Source organism: Pseudorasbora parva, chromosome 9, assembly GCF_024679245.1.
Source record: "Pseudorasbora parva isolate DD20220531a chromosome 9, ASM2467924v1, whole genome shotgun sequence".
NCBI lineage: Eukaryota > Metazoa > Chordata > Actinopteri > Cypriniformes > Gobionidae > Pseudorasbora > Pseudorasbora parva.
Genome location: NC_090180.1, coordinates 3,910,437 through 3,934,389, shown reverse-complemented (window position 1 = coordinate 3,934,389; position 23,953 = coordinate 3,910,437). Strand labels below are relative to the sequence as shown.

The following is a 23,953-nucleotide window of genomic DNA, read 5'->3' as shown; positions in this document are numbered from 1 at the left end:
GGACTTCATTTCCCAGGTCTTCTAAATAGTGAAGAGAGACGATAATTCATTCCCTGCTCACAAAACAGCCCATGAGATGCCCCACGGGAGCGTGGAGAAGGGGGGTCAGAGTCCTCAGCGCGCGAGGGCTACAGACTGAATGTCAGTCAATGAGCGAACCTGGCGCTGAGCGGCAGCACTGCACCTCCAACACTTGGTTTCCACCTCTAAGCAAATCTCTGCCTCTCGTCTCTACTTTGCCACTGAACGAAGACTCGTTCTCATCGGTACATGCAACTGATACAACTCTCAACACACGACGCGCTCCGGGAACTCTGTCTCACGCGCGGCGACCGCCTCACGGTCTTTCCTCGCGGCGCGACTCTACTTTGCTCCGCGTTGATCTTCGCTCGCCTGTTTCGAAAAGTTTCGGTTGTGGGGATAAACGGACAGCTACACCTTCCAAGGGATTTTTTTTAAAACAACGTAAGTGTTCTGAATGTTTAATGTTTCTGTGTGGAAATATAGTTTCATCTGACTGCGTAATGAGTCAGATTTAACGCACCTTGTCTCTTGCTCTAGTATTGCATTTGTTGTTGTGGTGTGGAAATTGGGTAAAGGTGATGATGCGCAACTTTATTATTCCATATCAGTAGATCTATCAGATAGCCTACCATGTTTCGCTCAGCCGTAATGGCTTGATTGGGCCAATTATTTTAGTGACTTTTTTTTATGGAGCACCTTCGCTTGTAGAGTTACTGAACTCCTAAAACATCTCAGCTCGCACTTTTCTTTGACTTTAACATCAGTTCGTGGTGTTAAAGTTTTGCTAAAATTGTTCATTTGACCTGTGATCAACTGACTGGAATGCAATTTATCTGAGAATGTGAAAACACTTAAAAGATGTCTATATACTGTTATCATCATCGCATAAATCATATGGCCCTAAACAATCTTGACGTTACGTAGATGCCGGTAAACACTTTTAAGAATGGCACAAGTGCTGTCTAGAGTCGTGGGAAAATAGGGAAGTCGTTGAAACACTGGTGTTTTTGGCTGATGGAGCTGAAAGGGAACTTGTTATATTGATACCCGTGATGATGTGCGCGTGTCTGCGGCCACCCACGGAACATTGTGTGTGATGTTTTAGTGGCTCGGCGTTTAATAACTAAACGTTATCAGTGCAGACCGGCTTTAAAACCAGTTGCTTGGGTAGTTCAGTTACGCTTCCAACTAATTTGCGAGTGGTAGAGGAGGTGAGAAGTGCTCCTGTGAGTGCAGATTTTACTATATCCATTTATAGAGCGGGAATTAATGCGCTCGAGACCAATGTTGCGGATAATTTATATTTTGTTCTCAAGCCACAATAGACTGTTGGCCACTCTTTATTCTTCGTGCACATGTGTGTTAATTGATAAACAATGTCTAGTCTTAAATAAATGTCAACAATGGTTTTTAAATAAGAAAGCGATAGGCCTACTCGGAGCAATTAGTTGGATAGCACTTATAAAGAGGAAGATCAAATCCGAAACAAGGTGCAAGGAAACACCTGTTTACTACGGGTCATTACAATTTACACAACACATACGGGAGGGCTTCTGCTGTGCATTCCAGCTGGTAATAACATATCTAAGGACAATTCTAGGCAAATAATTATTCTTGCATCTTTAGTTTATAATCTCCACAATGCCTTTTTTATTTTTATTTACAGTTTGCAATCATTTAGAATAATTCTAACAACGCATTATCTTTGGTCTTTTTTAACAACAGCAACAACAAACATATTAGAAAGAGATTAATAATCAAAGGCAATAAAACACTGAAATTCAAAGCAACATTTTTGCATAATAGTATGTTTACATTTATAGGTTTATTTTTATAATATTTCCAGTTTGCTAGAGCTTTATCCAAATAGCTTCTAATATCTGCTTCTTCACAGTCACATCAATTATTTATATTTTGTCTGACAGAATACATTCGTTGTTAAGTAAATAGCCTCATTAATTTAACATCTTTCATTTGTCAATTTTGAATTTTCATTTGTAAGAGGGAGTTTATTAGCTCATTATTTTATTCCCGAATAATTGAACTGCCTTGTGCAGTAAACATGAAACTATTTTGCACTTTACAACTGTGAATCTAATGTAATTGATTCAAATGATTAGTTGTAAATCTTAATTTTATATTTAGCAAATAGAAAAAAACAACAACAACAATATGAAGCACTCCCAAATGTACATTAAATCGTTGTTTTTCTTTATTTTTAAATTGTTTTACAGGACAGGGACGCGCTTTATTCGCGCGCTTTCATTAAGACAGGCCGAATCATTTTTCACGATTACACGCTTAATTTGCTCGATATTTAATTTCAGATTTTTTGTCATAAATCTTTATTATTACACTTAATATTTCATTGGGCCGTGTTTGATGGTTACTTAGCCTATATATTTAAATAATAACACCAAGTTTATATATATATGTATTTTTTTGAATCTCGGAAATAGCCATTAGATAGGCTAATGAAATTGTGGTCCTTAAAGATTACAGTGTCTTCTAAGATAAGTGTGTTAATTGATATTTGTACAGAAGCGAGCAGGGCCAGACTCGCTTGAGTGTTAAATTAGATTATGATAAATACAAGTATTGACAGTGAGATACGGAGCCTGGCTACTATTGCACATTTAATTATTTCAACATTCATATTCATTCTAATTATGCATGGGGGTTATGCAAAAACATCTATATAAACATTTCGATTTCTTAAAAAGTCAACATTTTACTTGCATGCTTTTTATTCGTTTTATCAGAATTATTAATAAAAACTCATTAAATCACGGCACCCTGTTGCGCTCCAGCATCTGAAACGTCATCAGCGCAATTCCACGAATTTAGTCTGATTTAAGTTTTTATTCTCACAAACGTGTACGTTTATTTCCTCCCCGAATAATTTGACATATAGGCTAAGATTTCGGCTCGAGTCCCAAATGAGACACGACACGGATAGAGGATGGAAGAAAAGTAGCAGATGATTTATTCTTCAGCGTTTCGATTTCCAGCCCTGCGTTTTCTGTTCTGTCCTTTTCAGCGCCGATGTCAGTTGTTATTGCTTCTCATTGATCTCCGTGCAAAGTGAGAAGTGAACTAAAATTAATGTCGATTCCAGTAGCCGGATCAATGACCAGAGTTATTTTAATCTGGATTTGTAGAATTAAAAAAAGAGCACGCGCAATTAAACGTTTTCATTCTTGTTAACAAGCTAGAGCATCCTTCCCCGTGCACAGACAGCGAGGATGGAGACAGCATTAATATATGAGTGGGAAAGTCTTTCTGGTCCGGATTCATAAGAGAAAGCGCGCACTGAAAGTAAATGAAGCACGCATGCATTTGTCAAACGCACCGGCTTGATTGGCCTTTTGTCTATTTCGTGTTTATCGACAAGCGTGATGTTTCCCAACGAATTAAACTAGAATTAACCCCGTTAACTCGTACCCACCCGCCCTCGTGCATGTTTATGTTTTCACGTGCTAATAAACACTTCACCGAAAGCTCATTTGTCATGCAGATGGTGGCATGATATGGTAATTAAAATAATCTACAAATAATACCACAGTTTGAGCACGGGGAAAGGCCGTGGTCCTTAAAGGATTCTTTTGAAGTCGTCGAGAAATATTTAAGATGCGTGCGTGACAAGTGTTTGGACGGTTGTATAAAGATGAAAATAATCAGGTGTAGTCCTTGGATTGCCTAACTTCACCATGTCCCCTTCCATTATGTTTGGAAGCGTGCAGACACGCCTATTCATGTACCTTTTTATTTAGTGCCGAGGCGGAACATTTGAAATTTTATGGTGAGTGAGATACTTTGTTTGTTAGGTAAAGCGCCTCAACCGCAGCAATGCCTTTGAATAAAATCTGCTTCTGCTCGGAGCTTTCTGAACACTGCAGATCGTCTTTTACTAGCCTGTCGACTATACTAAACTCTATGCAGTTTATTTATTATTAAGAGTAATATTGTAGTTCTATTGTTGTGATTGATATCTTTTAGGGGAGTTATATTTAATCTCTTTTACACGAAATTTGCTTTTATAATTGTTTTATTATTAAATTAAATAACTACTCTATTTAATTATAATAAATTGACGCGCATTGACCTCATGAAGAACTGTGTTGATTTAGCCTCAGTCATTGCAGTGACACTCAATGGGGCGTTGGCTGCGCGTGCACTTTTTATTTTGAAGTGCAGTCAGCATATAGATTTTCTATTTTTACAATTAGTAATTTTATTTAAAATAATGACAAATATTGGTGAAGCATGCAACACAGAGCATTAAGTCATTTCCGATAGAGACACAATGTTGAGCTAACTGAAGATTCACTGACAGTCAAAGCTTGCTTTTTGTAATTTGTTCTTTTTTGATTTACCTACCTGTCCATTATTTAGCTGTGAGTTTTAGTGCTGTAAAACAAGTTAATTTTACACCCTCTCTCACAAGACATTAACAGAGCATTTGGATGCACTGATCAATAAGAGTCCTATATCTCTCTGCTTGTCCGAGTGTTGCTTGTTATCTTCCCTCTGAACATTAGTCTAGGAGTGAGAAACAAATCATTGTTATCTATTTTTTTTAAAGCACAAATTTTGTAGAAGGATGAGCATGAAATTCATTCTGTTTTCTTACTTGGCGAAAAATGTTGTGGAACTGAACTTGGAATAAGAGGCCAGCCGTGCTAGTTAAATTATTCTTGTGTTAGGCCGGCCAACAAGTTCAGACGGTTTAGTGGCGGACTGCTCTTGCATTGTGCTTCGTTATCTATTATTGACGAGCCTCTGGTTGGCAAACAGTGTGCTCAAACCAGGCAAAATCAAATCCGTGTAAAGTCTCTCTCTCTCTCTTTCCTTCTCTCTCTTGCTCTGTCTGTCTCAGTACACAGAGGTGGGCAGCAGTGGACAGCTGTAAGGGCGGTGAGGTGTGTGTGTGTGTGTGTGCGTCTGCTTGGCTTCTTTGCAGTCCGGTCCTGGCTCTGAGCAGAGACGATCCAGACACCTTGCAAATAATCTGGGCTTAGTGAGGAATTAGTTGGCTCAGGTGGGTGGGATGAAACAAACAGTCCATCAGCCCCTGAAATGAATAGGGCAGGCAGGACAGGAAACTTTGGAAATCATTTTGTTCACAATGAATCAATGTTTCCCGGTGCCCGCCGCAAAGCTTTATTTGAAAAGCAAATCCTCACTTATTCTGACAGCTCATGCCGAGTGGCACGTTTTTTTTACAGCGAGAGTAAATTGTGCAAATTTTGTCTTGTGGAGAAGAGAAAAAAGTTGCGAAAGTTTAGAGGCAGGCCCTCGGTATACTTATGCAGGCGATAAGATCCAATAAAGCAGTGATTGATTACCACTATTTATTGCTGGGTTTTATTGTGTGTCATACACTGTGGGGAATTTATTTGTTGATAGTGAACTGGAGTGTTGAGGCACAGCTTGTACTATCATTATTGATTTAGTTAGCTGTATGTCCAAGTGTCATTATCCTTCACTGCTTTCTTACTCTGTCATTAAATCTCACTTTCACGTCTTCAGAATGCGGGTGTTCATATTTTTATGTCTCATACTGCAGCTGCTACACGTTATTGAATTGTTCTGTGGAAGATTTCATATCGCGAGGGCTTTGATTCTAATTCAGCAGGATATATTATCTGCGTGGCCCTAGTTGCAGGCCAGCTGACGGTGAATGACTGTATTTTCAATAATATCGAATGTCCTCCGGTCCAAAAGCGCTTCCTTACGGAATACTAAGTGAGCCGTCCTCTGCCGAGCAAGTGCTGCCTAAATGATACGCACAGCACCGCAAATATTTAACACCGCTTCCCTGATCGACAAGCCGACGGGAGGCCGGACTGCCGTGGTCGTGACGGCAGCCATTTCAAGTGGATGCTTAAGAAGATGGTTGTGGATAAGCACAAGTTCACCCTCCAGGATGATTAAAAAACGTAACGAGCTGGAGTGCTGCTAAGACCCTTCAGACAAAGGCATTTGGGAAGTTTTCATGAGCAAAGAAGTTCAAAAGTGCTCCATGCTGAGGCAGTGTCATTTCCTGCGACGGCGTTTGAGGGCTCTCCATTTTAGCAGCTGCACACATAACAGTCTTCACACCACATCACGTTTTTTTTTGACAGGGCTGGAAGCGTTTCAGTGAAAGTTAAAAAAGCGTGAGAAATGGTTGGCACGGCTTAATTCGGAGCAGCAATTAGCATGAAATCCGTTTGTCATCCGCATTCTTGTAACTGTTGCCATTTTTGTCTTCTCACATGGTGTCTCGCTCAGACAGTTAGAGATGTGTGGGTTTGAGTGCGTGTGTTTTCTGAGGGTATTGAATGACAGTGTCTGCCCTGTCCTGTAATAAAATGTAAGAGTGGCACTTTCACGGTTGTCAACAATCTCTAAATATACTGACAGACAGACAGGCAGAGGAGCAGGAGCAGGAGCTGCGGTTTGAGTGACACCCTCTGCTGAAACTTTTGCATTTTCTCTCAGCAGTCAAATTTGACAGTCGTTTGTTTTCGATGAAATTGGATTCATTTGCACGGCTCCCCAGAGCTGCGCCCAGAAAATGTGTCGTTGACAACTTCTTATTTGTCTTTGTTGAACCCTTTCTGTTTCCTTACATCACTAACTTTCTGAGAGAGAACACGCAGCTCATCTCTGCGGCTGACACTGCGATATCATAACAGTGTAATTTGAAAAGGAAATGCAATGCTGGATTTTTGCTGGATCACTGTAACAATTCAGTGACAGATTTATTTTATTCCCAGATAATCAATCTCAATTTTTAACATGTGACAAATCTATCAAATATATGACATTTAAATGCAAGTTTTCAGGGAAATTATAATAATATATTTTTATTATTAATAATAATACATTTAAATGAAAAACTTACATTTTTGCCATTCAAGTCTATTTTCTAATTTTACAGATACAGAGATTAATTTCAGTGTTCAGCACTTAAAGGGATAGTTCACCCAAAAAATTATTTTGATTTTTATCTGCTTACCCCGAGAGCATTAAAGATATAGGTGTGTTTGTTTCTTCTGTAGAACACAAATTAAGATTTTTTACTCAAACGTTGCTCGTATAATAAGAATTAGACCCCATTGACATGCATTATATGAGCAACGGTTTAATTTGTGTTACTGAAGAAACAAACACACCCTATATCTTGGATGCCCTAGGGGTATGCAGATAAACATCACATTTTAATTTTGGGGTGAACTAACCCTTTAATGGATTTTATTTTGGGTCATTTGAGGTGGTTTCCTGAAGGTTGGATTTGGCTTGCAGTGATTGATAGGCGAAGGGAAAGAAGCGTGACAAGAGTTGCGGTGGACATTGTGGTCCAACCCCCCTTTCGACCCCTCTCTGTCTCGCTCATACACACTCTTTAGCGTGTCAGTGTGTGTCAGGCTGACTCACTGCTCTCTTCGGTTGCTCTGGGACACTGGGCTCTCAGTTAGTGCATGCCTTTGTGCGTGTGTGTAGCTGGGGCACCAGGCAGACCGGCCGCAGCCACAGAAATGATTAGCACATCTGTACAACACTCAGCCTAGTTATGCCCGCTCTTTTTCTCTCTCTCTCTCTCGCTCTCTCTCTCGTGCGCCATTGGGGGGATATCCTGTGTCCTTTTATTGGATTGTCAGTTTCACACTGCCTGACTGCGCTGATGGTAATGATAATAAAATTGAAATATCCAGGTACTTATCACTGTATTACCTTGCTATCAACACCCAGCCGCACTCATTTTTTAGAGGTTATCCGAGGGGAGAGATTCGATACAGAGACGAGGCCCTGATGAGTGTGAGAGTGGAAAAAAGAGGGGGCTTTCGATATTGGTACATTTTCAAGGTGCTATTTTCCCAGCTAGGCCGGGTGAGAAGACAGAAGGTAATGCGATTCTTGGGCTTCTCGCCAGCATCAAGCGGTGTAGTGTAACCCATTTTCTACAGACAGGAAACTGCACACATTCCCCTGCCATGTATGTGATAATGTAAAGCTCTTTTTACTGGGCCGCAGAGTGTGTGTGTGCAGATCGAGTTTTAAAATTGATTCGAATGAGTGTTCTGGACAGCTGATATCTGTAAAAATGCCCTGATAAATTCCCCTGGAGTTTCTTTGATGCAGTCTGATATTCTGTGTGGCATTTGAAATGGCCTCGCCGTGACACAAGTCTAAAGGCCCATCTATTTGAATTACTCTGAATAAGAGGACCTGTTCTCCAGATGCATGGATTCAATTCTGTTTACCGTACAGCCATGTGACATCTCTCAAATTCACAACATACAAGAATTTGGGGTCAGTAAGATTTTATGTTTTTGAAAGAAGTCTCTTTCTCACCATGGCTGCATTTAATTGATCAAAAATACAGTAAAACATAATATTGTAAAATATTATTACAATTTAAAATAACTGTTTTCTATTTGAATATTTTTTTGAATGAGCTGAATTTTCAGCATCATTACTCCAGTCGTCAGTGTCACATGATCCTTCAGAAATCATTCTGCCGATTTTGGTAAACATTTCATGTTATCATTGATGATATTTTTTCTGTGGAAAACGTGATACATTTTTCCAAGATTCTTTGATGAATAGAAAGTTTGAAAGATTTATTTAACATTTAATTGCATTAAATACAGCATTTATTTGCAATTGAATCTTTAAATGTCGTTACTGTCAATTTTGATCAATTTAATACATCCTTTTAATTAAAAAAATATGAATTTCTTTAAACAAAATATCATTGACCCCCAAACTTTAGTAGTATATTTCACTTTTATGTAAGTATTCACTTTTTGTTTGACCTTTTTGACCCTTTTTAATGATTGTTGCTGATAAAAATAAAGATTTGTAATTATGTTAAACAAGGTAATTTTGATTTGTAATGAAGTGAGCAGTTTGAGCAGTACAATAATTTCTAAATTCCATGTAAGTTAAAAGTCCGTTTCACTCGTAATAGATCACTTTCGGGTCACCCTCGAGGGATTGGCGATGATGGACAGACTCACACGCACACAAATAGACAGATTTGCTAAAATGCTTCTCATTAAACCCACTCACACTTTTGCCAATCAGTGAATCTTATCCTCCTGGGCTTCTTCCCGGGGTGTTTGGCTGCAGCTGGGGTCACGGGGTGAAGTGCGGCTAATTTATTCATTCAGTCAAATATCCTGTGCAGATGGCAGGCTGATATGATATCAGTATGAGAATCCCATTGGAGGCAGAGGACCAGGGTGTTCACACGAGCTCTTATCTGATCAGCGCGCCGCTCTTATCTGTCTCAGACGCCGTTCTGCTCCGCAGACAGGGAGATGGAGTAAGAGGCTTATATGTGATCTGAACCTCAGATCTGTGGGGGAAACTTTCTATTTCGGAAAAGTAGGCAAGAGTTTCAGAGTGTTTTTAAGTGGTCGAACTTAGAGCTGTGCGATATTGAAGCTATGCGATACCTTGTTAAATAATGCGATATTCGATATGCGATACGATATTGCAATTAGTGTGTTAAATCTATTTAAATTACAATATATATATTTTTTTGAATGATACCATTTATGTGTTTCACATTCTTTCTGGGAAAAGAAAGCATCGGTACAACTTCTAAAAGTGACCAACAGCGTTTTAGCAAAAATGTATGTCACAAATCTGACAATATCATTTTGACATCAATGTAAACAAACAAAAAATGTAATTGCAAATGTAATGCAGACACGAAACTGAACTGAAGGGATCCCGAGCTTTCAGAGAGGCGACTTGTGCACACGTTTCGGTATGTGTGTGTGTGTGTGTGTGTGTCAAACATAAGCGCGAGACTGCAAGTTGTTGTTTTTCGCAAGTTATTGAGTTTAATAACTCTTTTTAACATCAAGCAAGTCACATAAGTAAAAGTCGTGTGCCCAGTCTATTCTCTGCTATATGCGTCGCAGCTTCGACCCAAAACGTACACACTTTCATAGCCTATTAAAATCATTCAGATATTGCATGCCGTTTGATATGCATATTGCAATATATACATTTGTGATGTTTCGATATATTGCGCAGCCCTAGTCTAACTCCTCCTCTTTTTAACTTTCTTCAGGTGGAGGACCATCGAGAATGAGCCGCCAGTGAGAGCGACCCCCGATTCTGCCAGAGAGTTGACAGCACCAAAGTTTGCACCATTCTGCCCATACCGTTCACCCCGTCTCTCTTCTCTCCACCCCTCCCCCACACCCCTCTGCTCTCACCCCTAACCCCCCCTCCGCCCAGCCCAATCTCCAAAATGGACTTGCACCGGGCGGCTTTCAAAATGGAGAGCTCCTCCTACCTGCCCAACCCGTTAGCATCCCCAGCGCTAATGGTGCTAGCTTCGACGGCGGAGGCCAGCCGCGATGCCTCCATCCCCTGCCAGCAGCCTCGTCCATTCGGTGTGCCGGTGTCCGTGGAGAAGGACGTTCATCTTCCCTTCAACAATGGTTCCTACACATTCGCCTCCATGTACCACCGGCAGGGCGCCGTACCTCCAGGCTTCCCCAACAGAGACTTTCCTCCTTCCCTCCTACACCTCCATCATCAGTTTGCCCCACCAAATCTGGACTGCTCGCCAATAAGCATGCTTAACCACAGCGGCGTCGGAGCCTTCCGGCCGTTTGCTTCTCCTCCGGAGGACCGTGATGGAGCGGGAGGAGGATACCAGTCCGCCTTCACCCCTGCCAAACGGCTAAAGGGCTGCCTGGAGGCCGAAGCCTCCCCTCACCTGCGGTACTCGGACGCAGAAGGGAAAGAGTACGATTTCGGCGGTGCTCAGATCCCCTCCAGCTCACCTAGCGCTCTCAAAGCCGTGGAAGACGCTGGAAAGAAGATCTTCGCAGTGTCAGGCCTGCTGTCGGACCGAGAAACCTCGTCCAGCCCAGAGGATCGCATTGAGCGCTGTGAGTACACTCTTTTTTTTTAAACGAACTGCACTATTAAAGGGGTGGTTGCATGCGATTTCACTTTTTTAACTTTAGTTAGTGTGTAATGTCGCTGCTTGAGCATAAACAGTATCTGCAAAGTTACAGCGCTGAAAGTTCAATGCAAACGGAGATATTGTCTTTTAAAGTTACGGCAGTTTATTGCCTACAAAAATGGCCGGTTTGGACTACAACGAGCTTCTTCCTGGGTTGGTGACATCATAAACCCTTGCTAGTCTCCACAGATGTGACTTCTGCGCGTAATGGGAAGGGGAGTGGCGTTTCTGGCAACCTGCGCTTGGCACTTCAGCCAATAAAAATACAGGAAACTACATTTGGCCATCTAACCAATCTAAGACCATTGCGTTTTTCAGAGGGATGAGCTTCATAGAAGCAGGAAGCAAACGAGCCGTTCAAAGGACGGTGGAGACAGCGGTGTCGAATAAAGGGAGAATAGAAGAAAAATACGGTGTTTAAAAAAAGGAAGAAGCATTAAGACATGTTATACTGCGCTCCATGAACACAACCAAGCCTAGAAAAAAAACACGGAACCACCCCTTTAATGTCTGCTAACTGTTGTATACACTGTAAAAAAAAGTCCGTAAAAATAGGGCACAATGTACTGTATAAATATGAAGGAATTTTCCATATTGTTTTTTTTACAGGTGTTTTATCAGTTTTTTGAATTACACATTGCATTAGTTTGTGTTTTAAGGGTTAAAGGAAATTTCTGTAAAATTACTGGATTACTGGATCCGGTTTTATTTTTTTAGAGTGTAGCTGCACACTTTTAAATAACGGGACTACTTTCTGAGTTTCCTACTACTTTTAGATCCCAAAATGCATTTTTTTTTTGTCCTGTAGGGATCCGGTCCGCTTACACACATTTGTCTGATAACTTGTTGTTTTGTTGTTCACCCTTAAAAGTAAAAGTGCCAGGAAGAACCAAAAATGGGGTTTTACAGTGATGCCAGAAGAACCATTTTGGTTCCCCAAAAAGCAGTTTTGTGAAAGGTTCTTTAAAGAACATTTTTTTCCAACCATTTTATAGGCTAAAGAATCTTTGATAACACTTTATTTTAAGGTTCAGTTATTAACTATTAACTAGTTGCTTATTAGCATGCATATTACTAGGATATTGTCTGTTTATTAGTACTTATAAAGCACATATTAATGCCTTATTCTGCATGAGCTTATTCTACATCCCTTAATCCGACCCAATACCTAAACTTAAACGCTACAAAAACTACCTTACTAACGGCAAAAGTTGTAGATAATAGTGAATATGTGTTCCCTATACTAAAGTGTTACCGAATCTTTTTGCACTACAAGAACCTTTTGTTCAATGGAAAGGTTCTTTGGATATTAAAGGTTCTTAATGGAACCAAAGAACATTTAAGAACCTTTATTTGTATGCAACAAAACTACCTTATAAGATGGGTCTCAAACATGGGTTAAACTTAGTTAAGTTAGTTCAAGAGTGATTTAGAGTGAAGCATTTATAATAATGGAGAAAAAAACAATAACCCTTTTAAATGGAACAAAGAACATTTGGTAACCAATTCAATTAATCCAATGTGAAATTATTAAGAATAGTTATTAGGCACTCATGGTAATATACTGAACGTTCCACCCAAACATCAAGGTTAAAAACTTTATACATACTTCCTGTGTGTGTAACAGTATACATTTCTTGCTGTGATATGTTATCCCTGTAATGTGTGTCCCACATCACAAGTCAAACTGCTGGGGAATATTTAGAGAGTGTGCCCTACCGGTTCTACAGAGCAGATAAATTCCACAGATAAAACTCATAAATGAAATCGAGGTTTCTCGTGGGTGAAAGAGTGTGTGTATGAGTGTGTATGTGTGTGTTTTGGAGGTGAGAAAATGTGAAATGTGTGCACAGATTCATAAGACCTCTGCCGAGCGGAAGCCCAGTGGTATTACTGTAGTAATCCAATCTGACCACTCTTACTCAAATATATTAGACATCCCAGTGAAAACATAGGTACACAGCAGACACGCACACACACGCACACACACACGCACACGCACACACACACGCACACGCACACGCACACACACACACACACACACACACGAACACGCATGCACGCACGTACACACACACAATTCCGAAAACCCCTTTTCCAGCTTTCATTACAAAAATTGTTTTTGTAAATAAATCTAATTTGAGAACACTTTTTATGTTACGTAACACGTTACTGAACTATGTAAATAGATATAATTTGGATTTCTATTATTTTATTTTCATTTAAGCATAATTGGCGAATCCAAACCTCACTCCTAAAATAAATCTTTTTTTTGTGCCTTGTTAGAAGTAAAACAAATATTTGACCCACTTTATATGTAGGCTACTAACATTTAAATGAATCATTTGAGACAATGCACTTAATGTGTACATACATGCTTTTACATTGTACTTAAAAAAAAATACCTGCCTGTAATTGCATCTGTAATGAATTTCTGTAGTTACATTTATAATCACACTGTAAACACACAGACTTTTTGGGACTTTAGCTTATTCACCGTATCCCCCAGAGTTAGACAAGTCCATACATACCATTCTCATCTCCGTGCATCCCATAACTCTGTCTGACGCTCCCACCGCTAGCCTAGCTTAGCACAAAGACTGAAAGTAAACGGCTCCATCTAGCCTACTGCTCAATAAGTGACAAAATAACACCAACAATTTTCCTATTTACATGTTGTGATGTGTGTAGTTACATTGTCTACAAAGGCCGACGGAAAGTGAAAAGTTGTGATTTTCTAGACCGATATGTCTAGGAACTATTCTCTCATTCCTGCATAATAATCAAGGAAGTTTGCTGCCTTACCATGAGTGCAGCAGGTGCAGTGATATCACACAGAGCCTGAAAATAGTCCCCAGCAAGCAGGTTGTCACGATGGTTATGCTGACCGAAGTTAGCCTATTTTCAGGTGCTGCGTGATATCATTGCGCCGCTGCACCAATGGTACGGTAAATGTAATGGCATTTGCTGGTCTTGTGGATGCCATCTCTATTTTTTTAATTCTCGTTCTCTATTTTCTGGTGACACTTTACTTTATTAATATTAGTTAACTACATTAGTTGACAAAACCTAAAAATTAACAATTCTTCTACTGCATTTATTAAGCTTAGTTGATTTGACATTGACTAATCTGTCTAAACTCAAAGTTAAATTTACTAAAATTATTTATTGCACAATAAACTAACATTAATAAACAATAGTTTTTTTGTTAACTTGTGGAAATTCTGTGAAGAACAAGTGACAACATCTCACGTTGAGCACACGAGTGTTTCGTTTAATAACAAACCAAAATCATAACACACACTTCCTCAAGAGGGTGTTAACCAACCTGAAACGTCAAGACGCATCAGAACATCTTAAAGGGACCACGATCCCTGAACAGTTATTAAGGATAAAGTACTGTGTTAATACTCAGCAGTATATGGAAGCATATTTAATAACAAGGGTGAATTATATACGTCACATTCACTACAAACTAACATTAACAAAAATAAACAAATGCTGTAAAAAATATTTTGCTCGTTGGTTCAAATCAGCTAATGCAGGGGTCCCCAGACTCGGTCCTGGAGGGCCGCTATCATGCAGAGTTTACCTCCAACCCCAATCAAACACACCTGAAACAGCTAATCAATGTCTTACTAGGTCCTATAAAGGCATTGATTAGCTGGTTCAGGTGTGTTTGATTGGGGTTGGAGGTAAACTCTGCAGGACAGCGGCCCTCCAGGACCGAGTTTGGGGACCCCTGAGCTAATGCATCAACTAATATTTGACCTTAAATGGGACTTTGTTCATTTTATCCGGCTTTCTTGTCTAAGTACTGGCCTCTCTCTGCCACCCTCTCACTATTACTGTTCTTTATAGCATCTGTCGTCATTTTTTATACACACTCTCTTTCAAACCCTCAAGTTTCGGATTTTTAAATATTACAATATTGCAATTTTTCTCCAACCTGCTTACTCTTTTTGGGAGAGCTGTAGTGCGACAGGGAGGCCCAGCCGTGGGGGAAGTATCACGAGTGGGATAGAGAAAGAGAGGGGGCGATGGAAGCACCCTTGATCGAACAGATGAGAGAAAAGGGCGGCGAGCTGAGACTGATCCGATAAAAACAGCAGCACGCAGGCTGGGAGGAGCGTGAATGACACCCAACAAGAAACAAGAGAGGAAGGCAGGAGTGTGAGGGAGGAAGAGAGACAGACTTGAGGAAACTATGTCCAGTATCTCATCTAGAGTTTCCCCTCTGAGGGTGTCTCGTTTGAAAGCACTTTTTAAGACATCCATCGTAACACTTTTGAACCAGCAGCTGCGCAGGAAGCAGCGATGCAGTGCCAGTGCTTTCGGCTACATGGATTATAACACCTACACCTTCAACTCAGATTAAGCGCAGATAGTGGCTCTCGAGGGCCAATCCAGGTATAATCCAAGTTCCTCAATGGACTGTAATCTGACATTCATACTATCAGATAAGAGCAGCGGCTTCTCTTGCTGAAATGAGAGGGGATTAGGAAAGGGAAAGGAAAGCCTCAGCCTCCACTTTGTGGAGAAAGAACAGAGCGAGAGTTTTAAAATACAAGAATTTGGAGAGTAGGAGACAGTTTTGCCTTCTCACTCTCTGCCTCTCTCCTTCTCCTCCTCTCTTTTGAAGCTGAATCTAATTAGATTAAACCTTAGACCCACCAAGGGCTCTAATGCAATTGAATTTCCAGCAGTGTTGTAGAAGAGACTTAAATTGGGTTCCCCTTGACTGGCTACCGTGCTACTGGCTGTCACTTCAGGTGCCCTGTCCTCTCTCTGGGCGTTAAGCCCCAAATCTGCACTGTACTGCAACCGGTGAGATTCTCAGACGCTACGCTGGTGAGCAGGAAACCTCGGCATGACACAGTTCTATCATGACACAATTCCTGCAGATAGTCGTACCCCTCTCAAGAGTTACAGTGTCACATCTAGAGCATCACAGCACAGTTTTCATTACTTTTCAGAAAACTAAACTAAATTTCATTTTTTGTGTCTATATAATTTTCCATGGTAACTATAGCTTCCCCCAAAATACCTACAATTACACTTCAAAGTACTGGATTGACATGATTGTTGTTTTACATAAAGGGCCCTATTTTAACGTTCTGAAACGTTAACTTTGTAACGTTTGTGGGCGGGACAAATAAACTTGGCGCTGTTGCTATTTTCCCGGCGGGATAAATGGCTCTTGCGCCCGGCGCAAATCTAAAATGGGTTGGTCTGAAGTAGCTTCATTATTCATAGGTGTGGTTTGGGCGTAACGTGAATAAACCAATCAGAGCGTCATTCAACATTCCCTTTAAAAGCAGGTGCGCAAGTTCCATTATGGATTGCTATTATTATGGCGTATTTACCAGGCGCACGGCAGGAGCGGTTCACAGCCGACGTGACGGATGTTCTTGTAAGAGCAGTGAAAGACAGAGGAGTTGTGTTGCATTGGGATGGGAAAAACATATATGCCTTGCCACTATTGGGCAAACGTCTGTAATAATTTGTAAGCTAGATTTATGCCTATTTTTTCACATCTTCGTGGCACACCACAAAGATTTCCGTCATCTCATGTGTTAATATTTTTTTAGTGTAACAATTTATGATTTGCAAAAATAACTGTTGCATCTGTGTAGATTACATGAGCAAAGTGAATGCGCGTTGTGCACGCTATACATTATGGTCAAGCATGCGCCCTTAAAATAGCATAATGAACAACGCGCAACGCGCCGCTGACTTTAGACTAGGTTTTTTCTGGTAAGTGGCGCAATTGTTTTATGGAACAGCAAAATAGCGCCAGGGATTGTTTGCGCCGGAACACGCCTCCTTTTTTGCGCTGAACCGCCCAGAGAGCGCAAGTTCATTCACTAGTTTAGTGACGTGCTTCTGTGGAGGGAAAAGCGCGCTTTGCTCGGGTGCAAAATAGGAATGACACATGCGTCGGTGTACAAAGTCAATTGCGCTGGGTGCAAGATAGGGCCCATAATGTTGCTGGCGCCTCTATATATATATATACACAATTTATATACACAAATTTAAATAATGAGTCAATACACCATCAATCCTTCCAGAATGCGTTTTTGTCTTACCCTGATTCAGTAAGTCTATAAATGTTTATAGTTTAGACTGAGCGGGATTGTGTCACTCGTCCGTCCATGCGTGTCTCGTCATATCCGCTAATAGAGAAAAGTTGTTCTGGCTACTGACGCATGTGGAAATGGCATAGATTAGTTGTCACAACTAAAGTGAGAAAGTTTGACATTAAGCACCTAAATCTCGAACCTCGAGCTTCTGCTTGCAAAAAGAGAACGTGGCAGAGCTTGTAATAAAACAAGAACCAACATTGGCTTGGCTTTTTAGAGATGGCGAGAATTGAGGGATTTTAAATGTTAAAGCTACGTCAAGATGATGTTTTTATTACTCAACTGGTAAGTAAGATATGTTATTGAACAGATAAATATCCATATGTAGTATTGTATGTGTGTATAAATATATGTACTGTGAAGGGTCATTTAGTATGGGTTGTTGTAGCGCTATGCTGGAAATTATTTGGAGCATACCGCATAAGGAAATACTGTGTCTAATAATGGGTGTAGCTAGAGTAACATCTTCAGCTAGTCAGCTTGAGATCCTTTCCATCTAAACTGGTTATATCTCTTAAACCTAGTAGTGAATATTTTATGAGCAGTAGGATAACCATATTCATCCGGTCAGTCAAACACAGCCGTAGCACAACCAAGACAATGTTCTTTCACAAAATGCATGGGCCAAAAGTTATATAGTATACCTTTTATTTAATTATTATATAAAGAAAAACAATGATAAAAAACTTTATTAATCAACAATATGATGGAAAATATAGTATCATTAATGGATGATTATTATTATAATTCATTATTATGATTTTAGAGAATTTGTCTTGTGTTGTGTGTGCTGGTGTGTTCATTTCCTAGTGTGAACATGTTTCATCTGGAGCTTGTTTGTTTGCCTTCTCCCTGCACACATTGGCACGGCAGAGCCAAGCAGTGAACTTGACCCAGGACAGATATCCCCGCTTCTCATCCACAGGGAAAAATGTGTGTGATAAACAAAGAGACTGAGATAGTGTAACCTGTTTCCAAACTCAGTGTGAGCCGCAGAAAAAATAAGACATGAGACGTAGTCTTAGAAGGGGAGAAGGAGAGGAATGAGGGAGAGAGAGAGATGAAAGAAAGATAAAAAAATAATAAAAGGCAGGGGATGAGCAATCAGCAGCGCCGTGAGCTGAAACGCAGACTGCAGCTGCCTTCCTGAGCAGCTGAAATAAAAGGGAAAAAATCCTTAAGACAACAGAGCGCAGCTACACGGGCTTCCTTCCTGACGTGACCAGCTCGTGAGCCGTGTGGGCCTGTCTCCATAAATCCCCGCTGATTTACGGGCAAATGGGTGGCTGGCAGATTCATGCTTAACCCTCACCACCCCGGCCCGGTTTTAAAGCCAGGCCGCCGACCACCCGTTCTTCCCCGCTGAGCTCCAACACACTCCTTCTGAACTTCAAATGATTTCAGCCCGGATTGATATAGCGCACAGATTATAGCACACATCAACACATGTTAAAAGATTCTCCCGTGTCCTCCCCGAAATGCGCACGAGCGTCAGTCACGAGGATATATTGTTACAGTGGCAAAAACCTGGAGGGGGCTGGTTCTCTAATTTACACAGCTGCTGAGGAGTAGCGCCGAGATGCATTGTGTTAGCAAGCATAGTTATTTTTGTATTGCGTCTCCCTGTCGCTCTCTGGCTTTGTAGTTGCCAGTCAGCCACTGGGTTTGAGCCTTTAATTATTTGCCGGTGCTCTTTCTCTGTCTCTTTTTCGTTCTCCTGCTCTCTCTTTCTCCTCACTCCCTACCCTGTCTGCGTGATTGATTCTTGTTTTCATGTTTTTCGATTGGGCCACACAGATCTGTCAGACTGTATAGTTATTCCGCCGTCTTTTCCCTTTCAAAAACTCTGAAGAGCAGTGTGCACTGACAGCTGTTAAAACACACAGTTGTTGTTTTTTTACCTTTTTTTTTTTTTGTCAGAGAGCAGATGTCAGTGGCGTGTAAGTGTGTGTTTTTTCTTTAGGGTGTATTGAAAACTTTGGGAAACAGTTGCAGCAAAAGTGGCAAATACACCAGGACATATCATAATAATGGAAATGTGTTATTGTTGAACAATAAAAAATGGCCGCCTCGCACGCAGTTGGAGGTAAACGTTTTTTAGGCTTCGTTTTGAGGAAAACCTTCTCAAGCCGACACTGTTGTTGCTCGTCTCCGGCAGGTGAAGAGTTAAGGAGATCAACATTGTCATCCCAGCTAAAATCCCCCCTCCTTCTGTCTCTCCTTCCCTCCCTCCCTCATCTGTCCTCCTGCTCCCTCCTTCTCTCTGTCACGGTCTAGTGGCGAGGTTAAGTTAAGTAAGAGTGTTCTAATAATTAGGCTGCAGAGCGACCGCTCGTCTGTGCTTACCCAGATGTTAAAAGGCTTGTCCTCTCATGTTGGTACCCCCTCAACCCTTAATCCATCCCTCTATCCCTCTATCTATCTATCTATCTATCTATCTATCTATCTATCTATCTATCTATCTATCTATCTATCTATCTATCTATCTATCTATCTATCTATCTATCTATCTATCTATCTCTCTATCTATCTATCTATCTGTCTGTCTGTCTGTCTGTCTGTCTGTCTGTCTGTCTGTCTGTCTGTCTGTCTGTCTGTCTGTCTGTCTGTCTGTCTATCTATCTATCTATCTATCTATCTTTATAAGTGTATTTAATAGCAAACATTTGCTTGCACCCAAACATCCTGGGGATTGAGGTTTTATCTGTATTTGAAAATCTGCTTTGAAGCATTTGAGATTGATGAGAATTACTTTATTGCAGATCTTAAAGTGTAAAGTGTGTGATCTTTCTTTCTCTCTCTGGTTGCTCTTGGCAAAAGACAGCAGGTGTCAGTGCAGCAGGCCATGGCTGCAGCGCTCTGTGCGGTGTAAGGGAGCACCGGGCCGGGCCATTGTTACGGCATGATGCAGATCAAGGATTAGGGCTTCCTGCCTGAGCTTTGTTGGCAGACCCACTTGAATTGGACTCAGGCTGGTGTGTGCGGACCGCTGGAGCCACTGTTAGGGAAATGAACAGGGGAAATGAGATGAGAGCATGCATCCTCTCCAGACAAACAGCTGGGATCAGAGTGAACGAGTGAAGGTCTTACACACCACAGCACAATGCTCATGAATATACAGTAGCTCTTTATTGCATAACAAACACTTGTTTGCTATGAAATAGTGTATTGCTTTAATTTATTTGTGGTTTAAAAGAATATAACAATTATGATATTAAGCCTGTGTGTCCACCAAAGCGTTTTTTTCATGAAGTTGGCTGGCGTTTTCAATTGCTTTCAATGGGAACGCCTCGATTTTAGAACGCCTGGAGCGAAGCGAGACGCTGAGCAAGTATTTCACGCTCAAGCGCTCAGCGTTTTTTATTGGTCGCCGAGACTTGAAGAATGTTCAACTTTTGAGTAAAACACAATTTTTTTACAGTCAATGGTAAAACGCAGCGCTCATCACTCACTTTTCACCAGCCGTCCAATCACAGTGCAGGAGGGGCGGGACAAACACAACACACACCAACCACCACATTCTGTGTGTACAACATCAACAGATGACAACAAGCAATAATAACGGAACTAAATGATTTAAAAAGAGGAGACAAATACTTTACATTGTATCTGCAATTTTATATAGAATCAATACAGAAACAAACTACCTGTGAAATTAGCAACACTTCCTCGGATTTTCCGTATCATAACAAGCAAAGAGAGAAGAAAAAAAAACGCTGCCTGCCAAAACACTCTCAAGCGCGCACAGCGAGGCGTTTTCAGCAGAGCGCCTACACTCTTAGAAGAAAAGGTTCTAAATAGAACCCTTTTTAAGTGCCGAAAGGGTTCTTTCTTGTCATTATAGAACCTGTTTAGCGTAAAAGGTTCTTTGAAGTTGACTCTAAATGCTTTTTTTTTTTAATTTTTTTTTTTAACCTTTTTAGCATAAAGGTTCTTTGGAACTCCAGAGAACCTTTTATGCTGAACAGGTTAAAAATAACCCTTTTGGCACTTAAAAAGGGTTCTATATAGAAACTTTTAGGTTTTTCAAATACATAGTGCTGATAGAACCTTTTCTTCTAAGAGTGTAGCGTTTTCAGCTGGCTAAAATCGCTTTGGTGGACACACGGCCTAAATGATTTCCTTTCATAGATGCGAGCTCTGGATGTTTACATGCAGCTGTATGGCGGTTCTGGCGAGCGTCTTGCATGCACCCAGTCTCCCAGGCTCTAGGTCAGGCTTGTTCCCATGGCCTGGATGTGGGCCTTGTGGTGATGTCACACTTTGCTATAAAAGCAAGCTGAAAGCGGTCCGCTGAGTCCTGTAGAACCGCACAGCTGGCATTAGTATCCGTTCTGCACATGCACCCGAGGTCATGGTACCACAGCGGGCCGTCCATCAGCCCTGAGTTTAGTTCCGGGCCACCGGCAACCAGGAACAGCCCTTAGATCAGGCTCAAACTCCCCTCCTCCCCATCCTGGACTAATGCAGATGTGCTGAAAAGCCGCATCCCCCTGAGTCCCTTAAAGAGGTAGGGGATGAAACTTCACTCTCGCTAACAGGTTCACCACCCAGAGCACAGCAGACCCACCCCAGACAGCCATCCCACCCGTTCACATCCACCACCTCTTTATCCTTCTCTCTCTCTCTCTCTCTCTCTCTCTCTCTCTCTCTCTCTCTCTCTCTCTCTCTCTCTCTCTCTCTCTCTCTCTCTCTCTCTCTCTCTCTCTCTCTCTCTCTCTCTCTCTCTCTCTCCCTTCACCAATCCTCGCTGTTTCCCCCAGTAATCTAATCTTCTCTTCGTGTGCGGGTGCAGTCTTCTGTGACAGACTTGTTTCCAAAAAGCCGGCTTGGCTAAAGGACACACATATTATATATATATATATATATTGCTTCCCCTAAATGTGAATTATTGAACACAAGTGATTACTGAGCGAGATGCGTCGGGCGCTTTTTTGGGAGTTTCAGATGACTGTCATGGATTAAAACAACAGCATCCAGACTGTGACATCTTGCATGAGAAATGTCTTTAATGTAAGCTCGGCTTTCTTCCGAACATTAGCATTAGCTAGAGGCGTGCCGTAATCCCTTACACCTGTAGCAGTTTGTAGCTTGTTTTCGGCTGCTACCGACACTTCAGCTCTGCTTTATTGCTTCTGAGAGGGCCGCGTGTGTGTGATCATTGCTCATTAGCGGTCGCTGAGACCTGAGGCGGAAAGGCGGCTCAGGAGAATCTGCATGGAGATACGCACGCTCCTCCAGAATGCCAATAGCCCGCACACATTAGAAAGTGTTGCCATTTTGTACCTTCTTCCCGTCACTCTCTGTCCAGGCGCTCGTAGGGGCCTGATTAATTATTTAGCAGCATGTATCATCTATTTACCTTAGTAATCCATCTGTCAGCACGCTTATTGATCCAATCCTGCATTCTAATTGTGCATCCTCTCGCAGCAGCTAGCTCATATTTAAATTCAATGCCTGTCACTGCGCCTGACTGTCTGTGCGCCGTGTGACTCCGTCGAATATTGCGTCTGTCGCTGCGGTTGAGTTTCAGAGTTAAGCTACAGCTGTTCTGGAGGAAGTGAGAGTGTATCTTTCGTCCCCTCTCAGGTGTTGACTGCATTGTCATTTTTAAAGTGACACATGGAAAGGGGGTTTTTATTCAGAAAGATGTGGTCGGAAACGAAAGAGATTTGGGAGAAATGAGGCTGAGAAGAAATCATGAATCAAATATATATAGCCATTTCGGCAAACCCTCAGTTTCATTCCGATTTCCTCTTACTTTCTTTGGTGTCCAAAACCTAAAACAGCTGTTGTCTGTTCTATCTATCTATCTATCTATCTATCTATCTATCTATCTATCTATCTATCTATCTATCTATCTATCTATCTATCTATCTATCTATCTATCTATCTATCTATCTATCTATCTATCTATCTATCTATCTATCTATCTATCTATCTATCTATCTATCTGTCTATCTGTCTGTCTGTCTGTCTGTCTGTCTGTCTGTCTGTCTGTCTGTCTAAAGTTAACAATAGATTAGAGACACAATAAAGCTGGGCATTTAACATTTGCTAGAAACTATCATCTATATAACTTAAATAAATAAATGTTCTCCTTTCAATAAAAGAAGTCACCATTTGTATTCGTTCTCCCAGCCACCAGACTGCATGAACAGGATTGCTGGATATCATAGACAGTGATTTTGCCTTCCTACCTTTGTATACTGCTTGCAAAGGTTGCATTTTTCATCTTTCGGTCAGCCTTTCTCTTACCTGTTCTCTTCCTATCTAGCGTTTTCACTTTCATCCCTCTCTTATTCTCTGCGGGTGGATGTGTGGTGGCAGTAGGGGTTTGTTTGTTGTGGTGACGCTGATAAGAGCGCGGTGGCAGCTGGTTGCTGTGGCTGTGTGCGGTTAGTGAAAAGGCCAGAGTGCGGGGCGGTCAGGAAGCTCAAACGCTCCTGCAGTTGTCAGGCTGGTCTGTCTGGCCAGGCCCCTCAAACTGGGCTTTTACATGCCAATAAAGAGGGCCGTTTCGGGGGTGGGCTGGTAGCCAGGCAGCCTGGGAGAAAACAGTTAAAATAGGCACTTAAGAGCGCCCTCCCCCCTCTCCTATCACGATGGGTTACGCCGCCGTTCTCAGTTGTGTTCTAACAAGGCTTTTGACATAATTGAATACAGTAGCCCTGAGTAGATAAGCGTTTCGTGTGCCAGACACTGAGTATTCTGGCTGTGTGTGCACATACTGGAACTGCATGTGTGTGTTTTTTATTAATTTGCCTGTGTACAAATTCTGTGTGTGTGTCCGCGTGCT

At 41.4% G+C, this 23,953-nt stretch overlaps 1 protein-coding gene across 11 annotated transcripts in view; it reads left to right on the top strand.

Moving 5' to 3' along the window:
- Positions 1–234: 234 nt before the first annotated feature.
- The window catches only part of rnf220a (ring finger protein 220a), a 176,746-nt gene continuing 153,027 nt past the window's right edge, over positions 235–23,953 (top strand). For 3 of the 11 annotated variants that reach the window (XM_067453505.1, XM_067453504.1, XM_067453507.1), the window contains exons 1-2: positions 258–465; positions 10,103–10,934. In XM_067453505.1, coding sequence (XP_067309606.1) covers positions 10,286–10,934 — 649 coding nt within the window. In that variant the 5' untranslated portion in view covers positions 258–465; positions 10,103–10,285. Of the gene's footprint in view, positions 466–10,102; positions 10,935–23,953 lie in introns of all 11 variants that reach the window. The other 8 variants (XM_067453501.1, XM_067453498.1, XM_067453497.1 and 5 more) reach the window with 8 other exon arrangements.